A 13297-nucleotide genomic window follows, 5' to 3' on the forward strand; every position below is an offset into this window, starting at 1 on the left:
CCCAATGACCCCCTCCCCAGTGCCAGAGGTTGCATAGATCTATAAAACAGACAGAGAGAAGTACAACAGAATTTTTCAGGAATGGACTCAGAAGTATGCCATGTAATGCTAACTTAAAGTCAGAATAACCTGCATTAAAGCTTGAATAAACTTTAAATTACTGTTTAAAATGAAAACAAAATTCACTAATTCAAAAATTCCATGCACTCCAATGTTCACAGCAGCATTACTGACATTTGCCAAGGTACAAAAGTAATCTATATGTATACAACCTACACACACACACACACACACACACACACGTGTGTGCACGCATAATGGAATATTACTCAGTCATTAAAAAGAATGAACTTTTGCAATCTTTCAACAGCATGTATGGAGTTGGAGGGTATTATGCTATTAATTAGTAAATAGTTGGATGGTATTAATGAAATAAGTGAGACAGAGGAAGACAAATGCTGTATGATACTACTGACATGGAGAATTTAAAAAATAAAAGACTAGGGGAATGAAGCAGACTCACAGATATAGAGAACAAGCTAGTGGTTACCAGTGGGGAGTGGCAAGGAGGAGGTGAAGGACAGGGACAGAAGACTAAGAGGTGCAAACTAATATGTACACAATAAGCAACAAGGATATATTGTACAACAAAGGGGATATAGCCAGTATTTTATAATAACTGTAAATGGAACATAACCTTTAAAAACTGTGAAGCACTTTGTTATTCATCTGTAATTTATAAAATATTGTACATCAACTATGAAAACGAAGTCAAAGTATTAGTTGCTCAGTCTTGTCCAACTCTTTTTGACCACATAGACTGTAGCATACCACGCTCCTTTGTCCATGGAATTCTCCAGGCCAGAATACTGGAGTGGGTAACCATTCCCTTCTTCAGGGCATCTTCCTGACCCAGGGATTGAACCCAGGTCTCCTGCCTTTCATGCAGATTCTTTGCCATCTGAGCCACCAGGGAAGCCCACATCAACTATACCTCACTTCAAAAAAATCAATTCTCCCAGGAACTTTCACATATACAATACAGTATTATTAACTATGGGGTTCTCTGGTGGCTCAGCAGTAAACAATCTTCCTGTTGATGCAGGAGATGAGGGTTTGATTCCTGTTTCGGGAAGATCCCCTGGAGAAGGACATGGCAACTGAATCCAATATCCTTGCAAGGAAAATTCCATAGACAGAGGAGGCTGGCAAGCTACAATCCACGGGGTTGCAGAGTAGGAAACCACTTGGCGACTTAACAACAGCAATGATTAACTAGTCACCATGCTGTACATTATATCTCCAGGACTTCTTTATTTTGTACATTAAAGTTGTGAAAGTTTATGCCGTTTGGCCACTTATACGCATTTCATCCATCCTCCAACCCCCACTGGCGGCAACCACTAATCTATTCTCTGTGAGTTCATTTTTCAAAAATCTTCACATATAAGTGAGATTATATAGTATTTGTCTTTGTCTGACTTATTTCACTTAGCATAACGCCCTCAAGGTGCAACTGTGTTACTGCAAATGGCCAGATTTCCTTTTTTTCTTTTATTGGCTAAAGAACATCTGAGTGAGGATGAGTGTGTGTGTGTGTGTCTATGTGACAGTATCTTTATCCATTCATCCATTAATGGGCAGTTATATTGTTTTCATAATTTGGTTATGGTAAATAATGTTTCAACGAACATGGGGGGTGCAGATATCTTTTCCAGGTGTTGGCTTCATTTCTTTCAGCTAAATTTCCAGGAGTAGACTTGCCAGATCACATGGTAGTTCTATTTTCAATTTTTTTATGAGCATCTATACTATTTTCCATAGTGGCTGCATCAATTTACATTTTCATAAACCCACATTTTCTTTAATAATTTAAGTATATCCTAAATGCAAGTTATATATGCTTCTAAATTTAAAAGGTATACATCTTTGAAATTTAGGAATGAGAGACTGAATACAGTAAGCTAGACCCATAACTGAACCACTTTAATTTTTTTTCCTCTTCTTATCCTATCTTAGTGTGGGGTTTTTCACATGACCAAGGATACCCCTATTCCAATGCCACGTAATCTTGCTCTGGATCACACAGATGATTTAAAATTTTTCAGTTTGTATTTCAGAAAGCAAAATTCTTATTTCTAAATCTGGTAAACAGCAATAAGTGTGTGACCCCGTGTCATTCATAAGCTTATGATCTGAATCTAAATAAACTTAGTACTGAAAAGAAAATCACTTGAAAATTACCGCCTCACCCCCCGCAAGAAAAGGGTAAGTCGAAAAGTTATTGACGCGTATCAGGAACACAGGTTGACAGGCTTTTCTGATCACAAAGTGAAGAACAGATTCAGACCACACTAGAGGTGAGATGAGTGGCTGGATGCAGCCATGGACTGGGCCCTGGCCACAGAAGGGCCATCACTGCCCGAGGTAGAAGTGCCAGCCCTGGCTGCAGCTCTGGCTCCAGTGCTCTCTACGTCCTCTCTCCAAGTCGCCTCATAATGGGGGCAGGAATGCAGTGGGGACAGTATAGTTGACCCTGGCCAAAAACTCCAGGGCTTCTACCTTGCTGGTTTCCATAGCGGCTCTCAGACCCCACAGGAGTGCTCTCGTATCCCCCCATAGCGAGGGGGATCACAGCCAGGCAGGGGGATTGTGACCAGGCAGTGTCAAGAGAAATGAACTGACAATATGTCAGCCTCAGACTGGGAGGAGTGAAACATTATGGCCTCTAGAGCAATTCAGACCAGGCTCTACACTCAGTTCTGTCACTTTATCAGCCTGGAGAATAGAAATTCTTTGTCTGCTAAGTGAATTTGATAAGCCTTGTCTTACAGAAGTATCAGAACATATGTAGCTTGTGTAAAGCACCTGGCACTGCAGCTGGCAATGTTTAGGTCTTATGATGCTTATTTTCATACCAGAAGAAAATCTATGGGAATTTCTACCTTCATCTATGGGAATTTTTCTTTACCCAGGAGAAACTAGAGACTATGTAGTCTTCTAAACAAAGAAAGCTAAGTCAATCAAACTGCTGCTTAGCAAGAAACTGTAGGGCTTCCCTGGTGGCTCAGTGGTAAAGAATCTACCTGACAACCAGATGTCAGTTCAATCCCTGGGTTGTGAAGATCCCCTGGAGAAGGAATTGGCAATCCACTCCAGTATTCTTGCCTGGAAAGTTCCATGGACAGAGGAGCCTGCCAGGCTACTGTGCATGGGGCCACAATGAGTCAGACACAACTTAGCAACTAAACAAGTAATCCTAAGTAAATTTACTCTATCAGAGAATATGTTATTGAATTTAGAGGCAAGTGTTTTACCAGGATGCAACGCAAAACCTTATAGAATTTGTGTCAAGGACCAGTAATTCCCCTGCCTCCAAAAGTCCTCCCGACAAAACACCCCGATTTTCATGTATTTCACCACCACTAAAATCTAGCCCCGCTCAGGAGGTCTACTAGATTACACTCGAGATACCCTCATGTTTGGAGTGTGCTGGGGCTCCTTCCGTTCAGGGCCCAGAGTGCCAGCACAGTGACGTCTCAACATCCCATCACAAAGGAGACAGTAATATGCATCAAACACCTGGTTTGTGGACTGTGTTCACCTGCACTGGGGCAGGAGCACTGGATACCTTCTGTTCTTTCCCCCAGGTGGAGATTCCCTCTGGCTGACTCACAATCTCAGGGTAACTGTTCAGGGAAGCTTCGCATTTCAGTCTCAGCCTCCCAACTTTGAGGGCCACCATCTGGGGATCTGGGCCCGGCTCACCATTATCACAGGTTCATCCAGCCCACCACGCAGCCAACTTAAAATGACCTCCCACGAAGGAACAGGAAGACAGAGAAGATGTATATTATGATTAGCTTTCCAGCCCCACCTTAGCCTCTCACAACTTAAAAGGTTGGGAGTGTTGGTCGAACGCAGTGAAATAGTTGCCTCAGACCTGACTAGGGGCTGGAGGGACTGCTAGACCTGACTTTGGAGCACACACTGGCCTTGGCAGGACTATAAACCCTGACTGCAGCTCGGGCTCTCTCGTCATCCTCTCTCAGAGCCTTTTCATAATCGGGTGGGAAGGCACTGGGGATGTTACCATTGACCTTGGCCAAAATACCAAACCTCAAAGTTTTGGTTTAAGAGAATAAAGGCTGAGAATTTATACCTCACTGCTCTCATCCCAACTCCCTCCCCAGCATCCTCCCTGATTTTTGTCACTTGTCTTAGATCATCACACCACCTTCCTTATGGAATCACTGCTCATATACTCAAGACATCTACAGGCAGGTACAGGGTCTCCTTTATCTTTGCATCACCCCCACCAGCACAGAACCTTCTGAAGAGCAGATGCTCAAGTAAAGATGGGAATAAAGGAACCACCAAGCAAGGAATGTAGTTTCTCATTGTTTTTATCGGCATTCTTGAATAAGCTAACAACATCTAAATATATCGCTAAGGGTACTACTGAATGTTATAGAGAGAGAGACAAAGGTGAATAACATAAATCAAAACTTGACTACAGCTTACTTGATTTTCATCTGTTTTAAAACTACAACATTCTTTCACATTTCCAAGAAAATTACTATTCCAAAGCTATGTTATCATGTTCTGGATCTCAAAAGAGGAAGGATTTTCTGAATTACACTACACAGTACCAAAACTCTTACTCTTAGATCTGACAGACAACAACAAATCTGTGATCCATGTCATTTGTAAATTTGGATTCTGAATCTAAACAAACATTCTAGGAAATGAAACAACATTTGAAAGGTAATAGTGTAAAACAGGAACACAAAGAAGATACGTATTGACATTTCCAGCCCTACTTTAGCCTCTCACTTCTTAAAAGGTTGGCAGTATTGGTCAAAGAAAGTGAAGCTGCCGCCTGAGAACTCACTGGGCACTGGACAGATCTCTGGGTGGGACCCTGGAGCGGGCAGTGGCCCTGGCAGCACCACGAGACCTAACTAGAGATCTGCCTCGGGATCTCTTCTCTTCTCCCAAAGCTACAGCATAATGCAACGGGAAAGCACTGGGGATGGTACTCTTGATCTTGGCCAAAAACTCCAGCACCTTCATCTTTCTGGTTTCAGCGTAGGCTCTTGAGCCCCACAGGAACTCATAGCTCAGGGGATCGCTGTCGGGAATCTGATGATACACCAGGTAATTCTGCTGCACCCACTCTTCCGTGATGAGCTTCCTGGGATCCCCAAAGATTACATGCTGCTTTCCATCATAGATGCCCAGAACATTCAGGAACTCCCAGACATCAGCCTCAGAGGCGCGGTTGCCATTCAGGTAGATCACATTCAGCAGAGGCATCAGAAGCCCATTCTTCGGCACCTCACAGCTGCTGCTCAGCACCTCATCACCGATGAGGCCTATCTTGCTGACCAGGGTATAGGAGTAACCATTCGGCTTGCCTTCCTTCAATTCAAGACCAAATGACAGCTCCATGCATTTAGCTGCTCTCCTGAGGATCTCGGGGAAGCGTGTCTTGTACCTTTTGTGAAAAAGCTTCCGCATATCTAGCCTCCTAATGGGCTCTTTCATCTTACACTTATCAAGCAGGAAATTGACCAACACTCCTGCCTTCTCCGTCAGAGGATCTAGAGGAGTGGTCTTAGCAGAGGTTGAGGCCCGGGAGGAATTTTCACGTTCCTCAACTTGGCCCCTGCCACGTGCTTTAGATCTTGGGTGTGAAGCCCCTACAACAGGAGAGCTAGTGGCTGCAGCTCCCTGAGGCTTCTGGCCTGCACCGGCAGGGGGGGAGCCCGGGGGCGTACCCCCAGAAGTAGGGGTGGGGGTGGCAGCAGCCAGAGCATTCCCGAGATCCTTGGCCTCCATGCGTGCCTGGCGGCGTTTCTCACGTCCACGGCGCTTGCTCTTCTGCCCCCGAGGCATGACTATCAGCAGGCACAGCGGGCAGGGAAGCAGGCAGGAAGTAGGTGATGCTGGAACCTGGAGAAGGGAAGATTAGTGGATGAGCTCCTTCAGCATGGAGGGAATGAGGCTGCTCTGCCCGTTTCCTTGAGAGCCCTACTCCAGGAACCGCTGGCCTCTTGTTCTTGGTCAGCCCATCCCCTGAGAACCCTGTGTAAGAAGTGAGCGCGTGCCAGCCTCAGGCCGCAGCCTGCCTGTGGCTGCCTCCAGTTGACAGAAGATCCTGGGACCGGGGCCCTTTCTGGGTCCCTTCGTTCACACACACAACTGTCACATCAGCTCTTAGTGGGGTCGGGACCCCTGCCATGTGCCGCTTGAAAGGTGACACCTCAAAGCTCCCTGGGACCCATGAGAAGGAGCCGAGTCGTGGACACGGTAGGGGTGGATGGCACTGGCAGTTCTGGGGGCCTGCTCTGTCCTGAACTCGGTTCTCCACCATTCAGGGTCCTCATCTTGTCAACACCAAGGGTTCGGGCCCCTCCCTCCTGCCTCTGGTGCTGCCTCTTCAGGTGAAGAACCTCATCTCCCTTAGAAATGACACAAAGAAATGAGGGGCCTCAGCAGAGGATCAGGCAAGACTCTAGTGTTCATTTGATTAGCTGGAAGGGGGAGCGTGCTACCTTCAGTCCTCATTCGCAGTCCCCACTTTGACTCCTGGGAGGATCTGGGGGCTCCTTTCTCTCCTGGCTTGAGGACCTTTCTTCACAGCAAGGCCAACAGCTCCCTGAGATCGAATGGGGAAAGCCAGGGTGGCCTTACCTGGCCCTACCGCCCATGGTCTCTGGGGCCTGAAGAGCTGCAGCAGGGGGTTGAGGCCCTGTAATGGGTGCTACTCATGCAAGGTCCCCAGATTTTACTCAGGGCAGAGTCTAAGATTCCTTCCTCTGCTGACCCATTAGACTAAGGTGCTCACTTCCCTGTTAGCTGTGAGTGAGGCACACTTCTGCCGGCCATGTATGCCTGGGGGCACCAAGGAGTGACAGTGCGAGGAATTCTGGGAGTTTCCCACAGTCCTCAGCATCTTCTCTGTGAGTCCTGGCAAATGTTAGAAATTCTCCCTCTGCTGACCTGAGCACGCTGAGGTTCCCAAGGTGAAAGAAAGTGGGAGCCACCTCTCGTCATCCCTGTCCCTGACCTCCCTGGGATGGCAGCAGGGGCTGGACTCTGTGGGACTTCACTGTTCTGTCATCACTGGCCCCTTTAGTCCGCACTTGGATGTGATTTATGTTCCTCCCTTAGTCCACCCTGAGTTTTCTGGCCTCAGATCAAGGCCCACATCTCCCTGAGTTCCTGGGGCTGAAAGTGAGGGGTGACATCTGGCAATCTCTGCCTGAGGTGCCCTAGGGCAGACAGGGACTGGGACGTTGCAGGCCCCCACTGCTTTGGGTAGGTGCTCATCTAAGTCATGTCTCTGGGTCCTTATCATGACTCTGTGACTCCTGGCAAGACCAGGAAATCTCTGTCTCGACTTGAGATCTCTCCCCTCCTACTAAGGCCCCCATCTCCCTGAGACCCACTAGAAAGCAGCGACATTTTCCCGATCTCTAGCTACAGCTGTGTGTGGACTCCTGATGCGGACAGTCAGGAAGAGATTCTGCACTGCCCTCTGTTGTCGCGGGGTAGCTGGATGGTCCCTCAATTCTTAGGTCCTCTTCTGGGCTCCTGGTACTAGCTGCAAATGCTCCAGTGGCGGACCTGAACCCATACCCCCATCATCGAGGTTCCTCACCTCCCTGCGAGGCTCTGGGCAGAAGCAAGTGGGGGTCATCTGGTCCCCATGCCTGGGTCTCCCAGGTCTGAGAGGAGCGATGCGACTATGTGGTTCACTTCCTTCTGGGTGGGGTTCTCGCATGTTCATTCAGTGTTACCACTGTCACTCCCTTTAGGAACTGGTCTTCCTCCCTATGTTGAATGAGGCCTCACCCATCAGAGTCAAACCTGAATGTCCCTGAAACCATCCTTGGAGAAAATGAGAGGGCATCTGTGCCTGAGAGCTCTAACCCGGCTTCCCAGGGTGACGGCAGAGGCGGCACTCTGTGTGGGCTCCTCTGTTCTGGGGGAGTCAGTTGTCTCCTTCCTCACATAGAATTGGTGCTTCAACATCTCTCATGGCCTAGGACTCCTCGTTTTCTCCTAACCTGGGCAGGCAGACCTGAAACCAGGCCCTCATCTCCCTCGGACCCCACAGGCAAAATCAGGGGCACCAGAACTGGCCAGCTCTTCCCTGGGACCCCCAGGGCTGACAGCTGAGGCGGCATCAGATGTGGCTCTCTCTACCGTGTATGGATCTTCCCCTCGACTCTGCATCCTTCCTGGGACTCTGCCTTCTGCAGACCTGAGCCCAAGACCCTGTGAAAGGTCTTCACCTTTCCCAAGAGGACCCAAGCTGACAGAGTGAGCCACATCCCGCCAAAAATGATTTGGGGCTATGCTGCTAACCACAAGGGCAGCACTCTCGACCCCCACCCCCTGCCCCAGTTCTGGAGTCAGGGGCTCCCTCAGTCCTCACTCAGGATTCTGGCCTCCAGTTTGGGTAGGGTTTGGGGTCTTCCCTCTGCTGACCCGAGTCTGCATGCCCCAGAGCAAAGCTCTCACCTCCCTGAGTGGCTAGAGGAGATGCTGGGGGCTCCATATCCAGCTACCTTGTTTGGGGATGCCCAGACCTGAGAGCAGGGCTGCTCCTTAGTGCAGCAATCTGCTTGGATGCCAGGCCTGCTGACTAGCACTGAAGGTCCTAGCTTGACTCCTTCTAAGGCTGAGACTCCTCCCTATGCCTCATGGGGTTACCTTATCTATCATTCTATGTCTTTATTTATTTACCTTTCACACCCATTGCTTTTTATTATGTAACTGGTAGTTACATCTTAACCTTTCTCACCTCTTTCTCTTCTCCCCCACACCCCTAAACCTAACCCCCATCAACCACCTGTTTTTTCTCTCTTGCTTCTATAATTGTTTCTGTTTTTCAGATTCCTCACAGAAGTGAAATCATATAGTATTTCATTTTCTCTGACTCATTTCACTTAACATACATAATACCCTCTAGGTCCATATCCTTTTATATAAAGGCCTTTCTCTACCTGAACGCCCCTTATACCCAAACCCCGCCAGCCCCCGCACACCATGCAAAAATGACGGGTTCTCTCAGCCTGAATTACACTATGGTAATTTGGACCCCTATGGTAGGGGTCCAAACCTTCTTATTCTAATGCCTAATGATCTGAGCGGGAGGGGATGTAATAATAACAGAAATAAAGTAAACAATGTAATGCACTTGAAGCATCCTGAAACCATCCCTTTAGCCTACCCACCCTACCCTCATGCCACCCCACCCTCCTTTGTCCACCGCATCACACCCCATCCCACACTGCACCCCACCCCATGCAAAAATTGTCTTCCAAGAAACCCATCCCCCGGTGCCAAAAAGATTGGGGGCCACTACTGTGTGGCACTGCAGCATTGGTGGCAGGAATGACTTCTGTGCAGCCACCACTTTCGAAGGAGATAGCCCTGTGAGCGCTGAAAGCCCCATCTTTTCACCTGTTGAGGGCAAATACCACTTCCAACGCATAAAGAATCCATCCTCTTTCAACAAAGCAGCCCGAGCCGCCACCGACCCTCCACGTGGCAACAAGATGGCTCCTCGGCCCGCAACTCGGGACAGGGCATGTTACACTGTAGATTGCAGGGGTGGGATGCGGTTGGGTCACTTTTCTTACAGGGAGGGGTTGGGAAATTCACTTCAGCTATATTCAGGTCCTCACCTTGGCTCCGGACGAGTCCAGTACACAATCTCCGCTGAACAGACGCTGCAGCTACCAGTCGCGCTCCTCGCCTCGAAAGCGGAAAAGAGGAGTCCTGCATACGTTCGTACGTGGGGTCTCCTAGGGGCGGGGCAGGGGCAGGGGGCAGGGGCGGGGTGCTACAGAAACCCGGTAGCTCAATATTCATCCGTCCCTGGGTCCTCCTTGTGCAGTGTTATCAGAGCCCAGGACACCTCCTTCTATGAACTCGAGTCCTCCAGCTCCCAAACGAAGCCCTCGCCTTCCCAAGTCCCTAGTGTTGGGAGTCAGGGTGCTGCTCTGAGCATCTCTGCTTGTCAGGAGGGGGCGCCACTCAGTGAGCCTCCCTCGTAGGGGGAGAGACCCTCTCACTAGCACTGATGGTCCTCACCTTAAGTCCGGTTATGGTCAAGATGCCCCCCTCTGCAGATCTGGGGTCCGATTCTGCTAGAGGAGGCCCTGTCCTCCCTAAGATCACACAGGTTGAATGAGGGGACCACTCAGAAGTAGCTCTTCTGGGTCTCTCAGGGCTAAGAATTTACAGAAATGTGTTTGGCTCCCTTTCCAGGGGTCCTGTCTAACACTCAGCATCGCATGTGAGGTCCTCCTTGGGTTCAGGTCCGTCCCTCTGCGAAACAGGATGATCCTATTAGACAAAGGCCTCACCTCGCTGAGACTTTCCAGACTGAAGTCAACCTGACATCTGTGCCCAGCGCTTCCTGGGGACCACAGCATCAGTGATTTTCCAGGGCCTCCTTTTATAGTGTGTGCTACCATGAGTTCACTTTCAGGTCCTCACATTGACTCAAGACGAATCCTGTAACTCCACTCTCTGGTTTATGAAGCTGCTTGTCCTACGTCAAGGTCCTAGTCTCCTGAGAATTCCAAGTGGGAAGTCAGGGTGATCCTCATGTGATCGTAGTCCATCAGGGCCTCTGAGAACAGACAGTGGGGATGCAACTCTAGTCCTTTCGGATTCCTTTTGCTCAACATACTACATCTACTACAACCTGGGTCTCTGCCTTCTACTCATCTAACATTCCACTTCTTAGTCTTTGGATGACCACTATATTCAGTGGTGATTGTCTCCTCAGCCCTCCTTCATGGAGGTTCCCATATCAGCATCTGTCACTTGATTAAAGGCTTCTTGGGAAATGCATATTCCTACAGACATTGAACAGTTAACCTCTAGCAAATTTGGAGAAAACAGGTCTTGGTCCCAAAAGTAATCTAAGATTAGGAACATGCAGTAGAAATCAAGGAACTCGGGAAAGATGTTATGCTGTCAGAGAAAAGGAGCTGATATATTCCTTCTCTTCAGCCAGATTAGGGTGTCTGCTTATTTGCTCAGTCATATCTGACACTTCACAACACCATGGACTGCAGCCTGCCAGGCTCCTGTGTCCATGGGGATTCCCCAGGCAAGAATACTGGAGTGGGTTGCCCTCCTCCAGGGGATCTCCCCAACCCAGTGATTGAACTCAGGTCTCCCGCATTGCAGGCAGATTTTTTACCATCTGAGCCACCAGATTTAGGGTAGTTTAAAAATCTTTACTTTCAGTACCCTCCTGCTGTTGGTTGAGTGGTTAAGACTCTGTGCTCCCAATGCAGGGGGCCTGGGTTCAATCCCTGGTCAGGTAATTGGATCCCACATGTCACAACCAAGAGTTCATGTGCCACAACTAAAAATCTCACATGCCACAACTAAAGAGCCTGCAGACATGGCAGCTAATTCCAAAGCAATTGTTCAGGGTAGTTTTGCATTCCAGGCTTAAGTCTCTCAACTTTGAGACCCGCCATCTGAGGGTCTGACCCCTATTCAGTGTTTCCACAGCCTCCCTGGTGGGCTCGCCCTGTAGCCTAACTTAAAACTACCTTCCACTGCCGGACTTTTATTGTCCTAAAGTCTCCAAGTGCCTTGCCTCAGTGTATTCACACTAGACTTTTCATGAGGAAGCCTTCAATCCCCTCACCTCCTTACACCTCATTTTTATTGGGCCCCTAGATCTCAGTTCACCAGCTACTTTATATGAATGCTGCTCTTAGACTCTAGAATTTATGGGGTTGAGTTTATATTTCTTAGCATCCCCAAAACCACCCAGAAGCCTTCCAAAGAGCAGATGCTAAATTGATATCTGAACAATTACAGTGCAAGTGTGCAAGAAAACAATTTACTGGGATTTCATTTCCCCACATTCTGAAATAAATGAAGCCAATCCAGGTAAATAAACTTCAATATTACAAAGAAAGACTACAACAAAACAAGAAGTGAATACCTCTTATGATTTTTTTCTGTATCTGATAATCACACAGACTTCACTGTGGAAAAATTTCCATTTTCACAAAAGAATCCATATTGCAATATCATGTTATCTTGTTCCGAATGACAAGAAATGATTCAAGGATTTCAGTCTGTGCTATGTAATACGAAATTTCTGATTTTTCAACTTGATAATCTGTAGTACATGTGGGAGCTGTGCCATTAGTACGCTTGGACTCTGGAGCTAAACACAACTTTAATTAAAGGGAACAACATTTAAAAACAGAGAAAAGAAAAACCTCAAATTTGTGAATATTGTATAGGAACACAAATACCTTATATGCTGAATTTCCATGAGCCCCACCATGGCCCTCCGCTAGTGGGAAGACTGCCTGCTTTCTTGAAATGCAATGTGAAGTATCTGCTCAGACTTCACTAGGAGTAGGAGGAAATTTGGACATGCTCCAGAAAGTGCACTGGCCCTGGCACCATAGGAGCCCTGGCTGCAGCTCTGGCTCTGGCTCTCTCTTCTTCAGCTCTCAAAGCCTCTTCATACCAGAATGGGAAGGCACTGGACTTGGTATCATCGACATTAGCCCCAAACTCCCACATTCTTTTATATATCTCTATCTATCATGGAAGCACTTCATATTACTTTACAAAATTGTACTCATTCCTTTTTATAGCTTCGTAGTACTCCACTCTGTGGATATATCATGTTCCCTCAATTAACATGGGCATAGGCATTTTCGCATTTTCATGTGTTCGTGGATGTCTCTTCAGAGTTAATTTCTGAAAACACTGAATTACTGGCTCAAATGTAAAAGCACATTTAATTTTCTGGCATTACCAAACTGTATTTATGCTCTAATCTCATTCTTTGACATGTAGCTCTCAAAGAATGAGATCAGTATATTCTCTAACACTATATACAAAAGTAAACCGAAAAGGGATTAAAGACCTAGCTATAAGAGTGGAAACCATAAAACTTTTGAAGATAATATGAGCAGAACACCCTTTGATATAAATCATAGCAATAGTTTTTTGGATCTGTCTCCTAAAGCTAGGAAAATAAAAGCAAATTAAAGTTAAAAGCTTTTGGACAGCAAAGGAAACCATCAACAATATGAAAAGTCAACCTACTATATGGGAGAAAATATTTGCCAAAGATATAACCAATAAGGGGTTAATATCCAAAATATATAAACAGTTGATATAGCAGGTTAAAAAAAATCAAGAAAAAGATGGGCAGAAGACTTAAATACACATTTTTCTAAAGAAGACAAACAGCTGGTAAGAGGCACATGAAAAGATG

At 47.1% G+C, this 13297-nt stretch overlaps 1 protein-coding gene across 1 annotated transcript; it reads right to left on the reverse strand.

Moving 5' to 3' along the window:
• Positions 1-4205: 4205 nt before the first annotated feature.
• LOC129639171 (melanoma-associated antigen B1-like) lies at positions 4206-9814 on the reverse strand. Its single transcript, XM_055564120.1, has 2 exons — positions 9705-9814; positions 4206-5958 (listed from the first exon to the last, which is right to left on the reverse strand). The coding sequence occupies exon 2, from the start codon at positions 5899-5901 to the stop codon at positions 4891-4893; it is 1011 nt and encodes a 336-aa protein (XP_055420095.1). The 5' UTR covers positions 5902-5958; positions 9705-9814; the 3' UTR covers positions 4206-4890.
• Positions 9815-13297: the final 3483 nt, after the last annotated feature.

The sequence above is a fragment of the Bubalus kerabau genome, chromosome X (genome assembly GCF_029407905.1).
Source record: "Bubalus kerabau isolate K-KA32 ecotype Philippines breed swamp buffalo chromosome X, PCC_UOA_SB_1v2, whole genome shotgun sequence".
NCBI lineage: Eukaryota > Metazoa > Chordata > Mammalia > Artiodactyla > Bovidae > Bubalus > Bubalus kerabau.

What these genes read in the sequence shown, in the direction of transcription:
- LOC129639171 (XM_055564120.1), bottom strand. Translation starts at nt 5,901, where the DNA reads ATGCCTCGGGGGCAGAAGAGCAAGCGCCGTGGACGTGAGAAACGCCGC.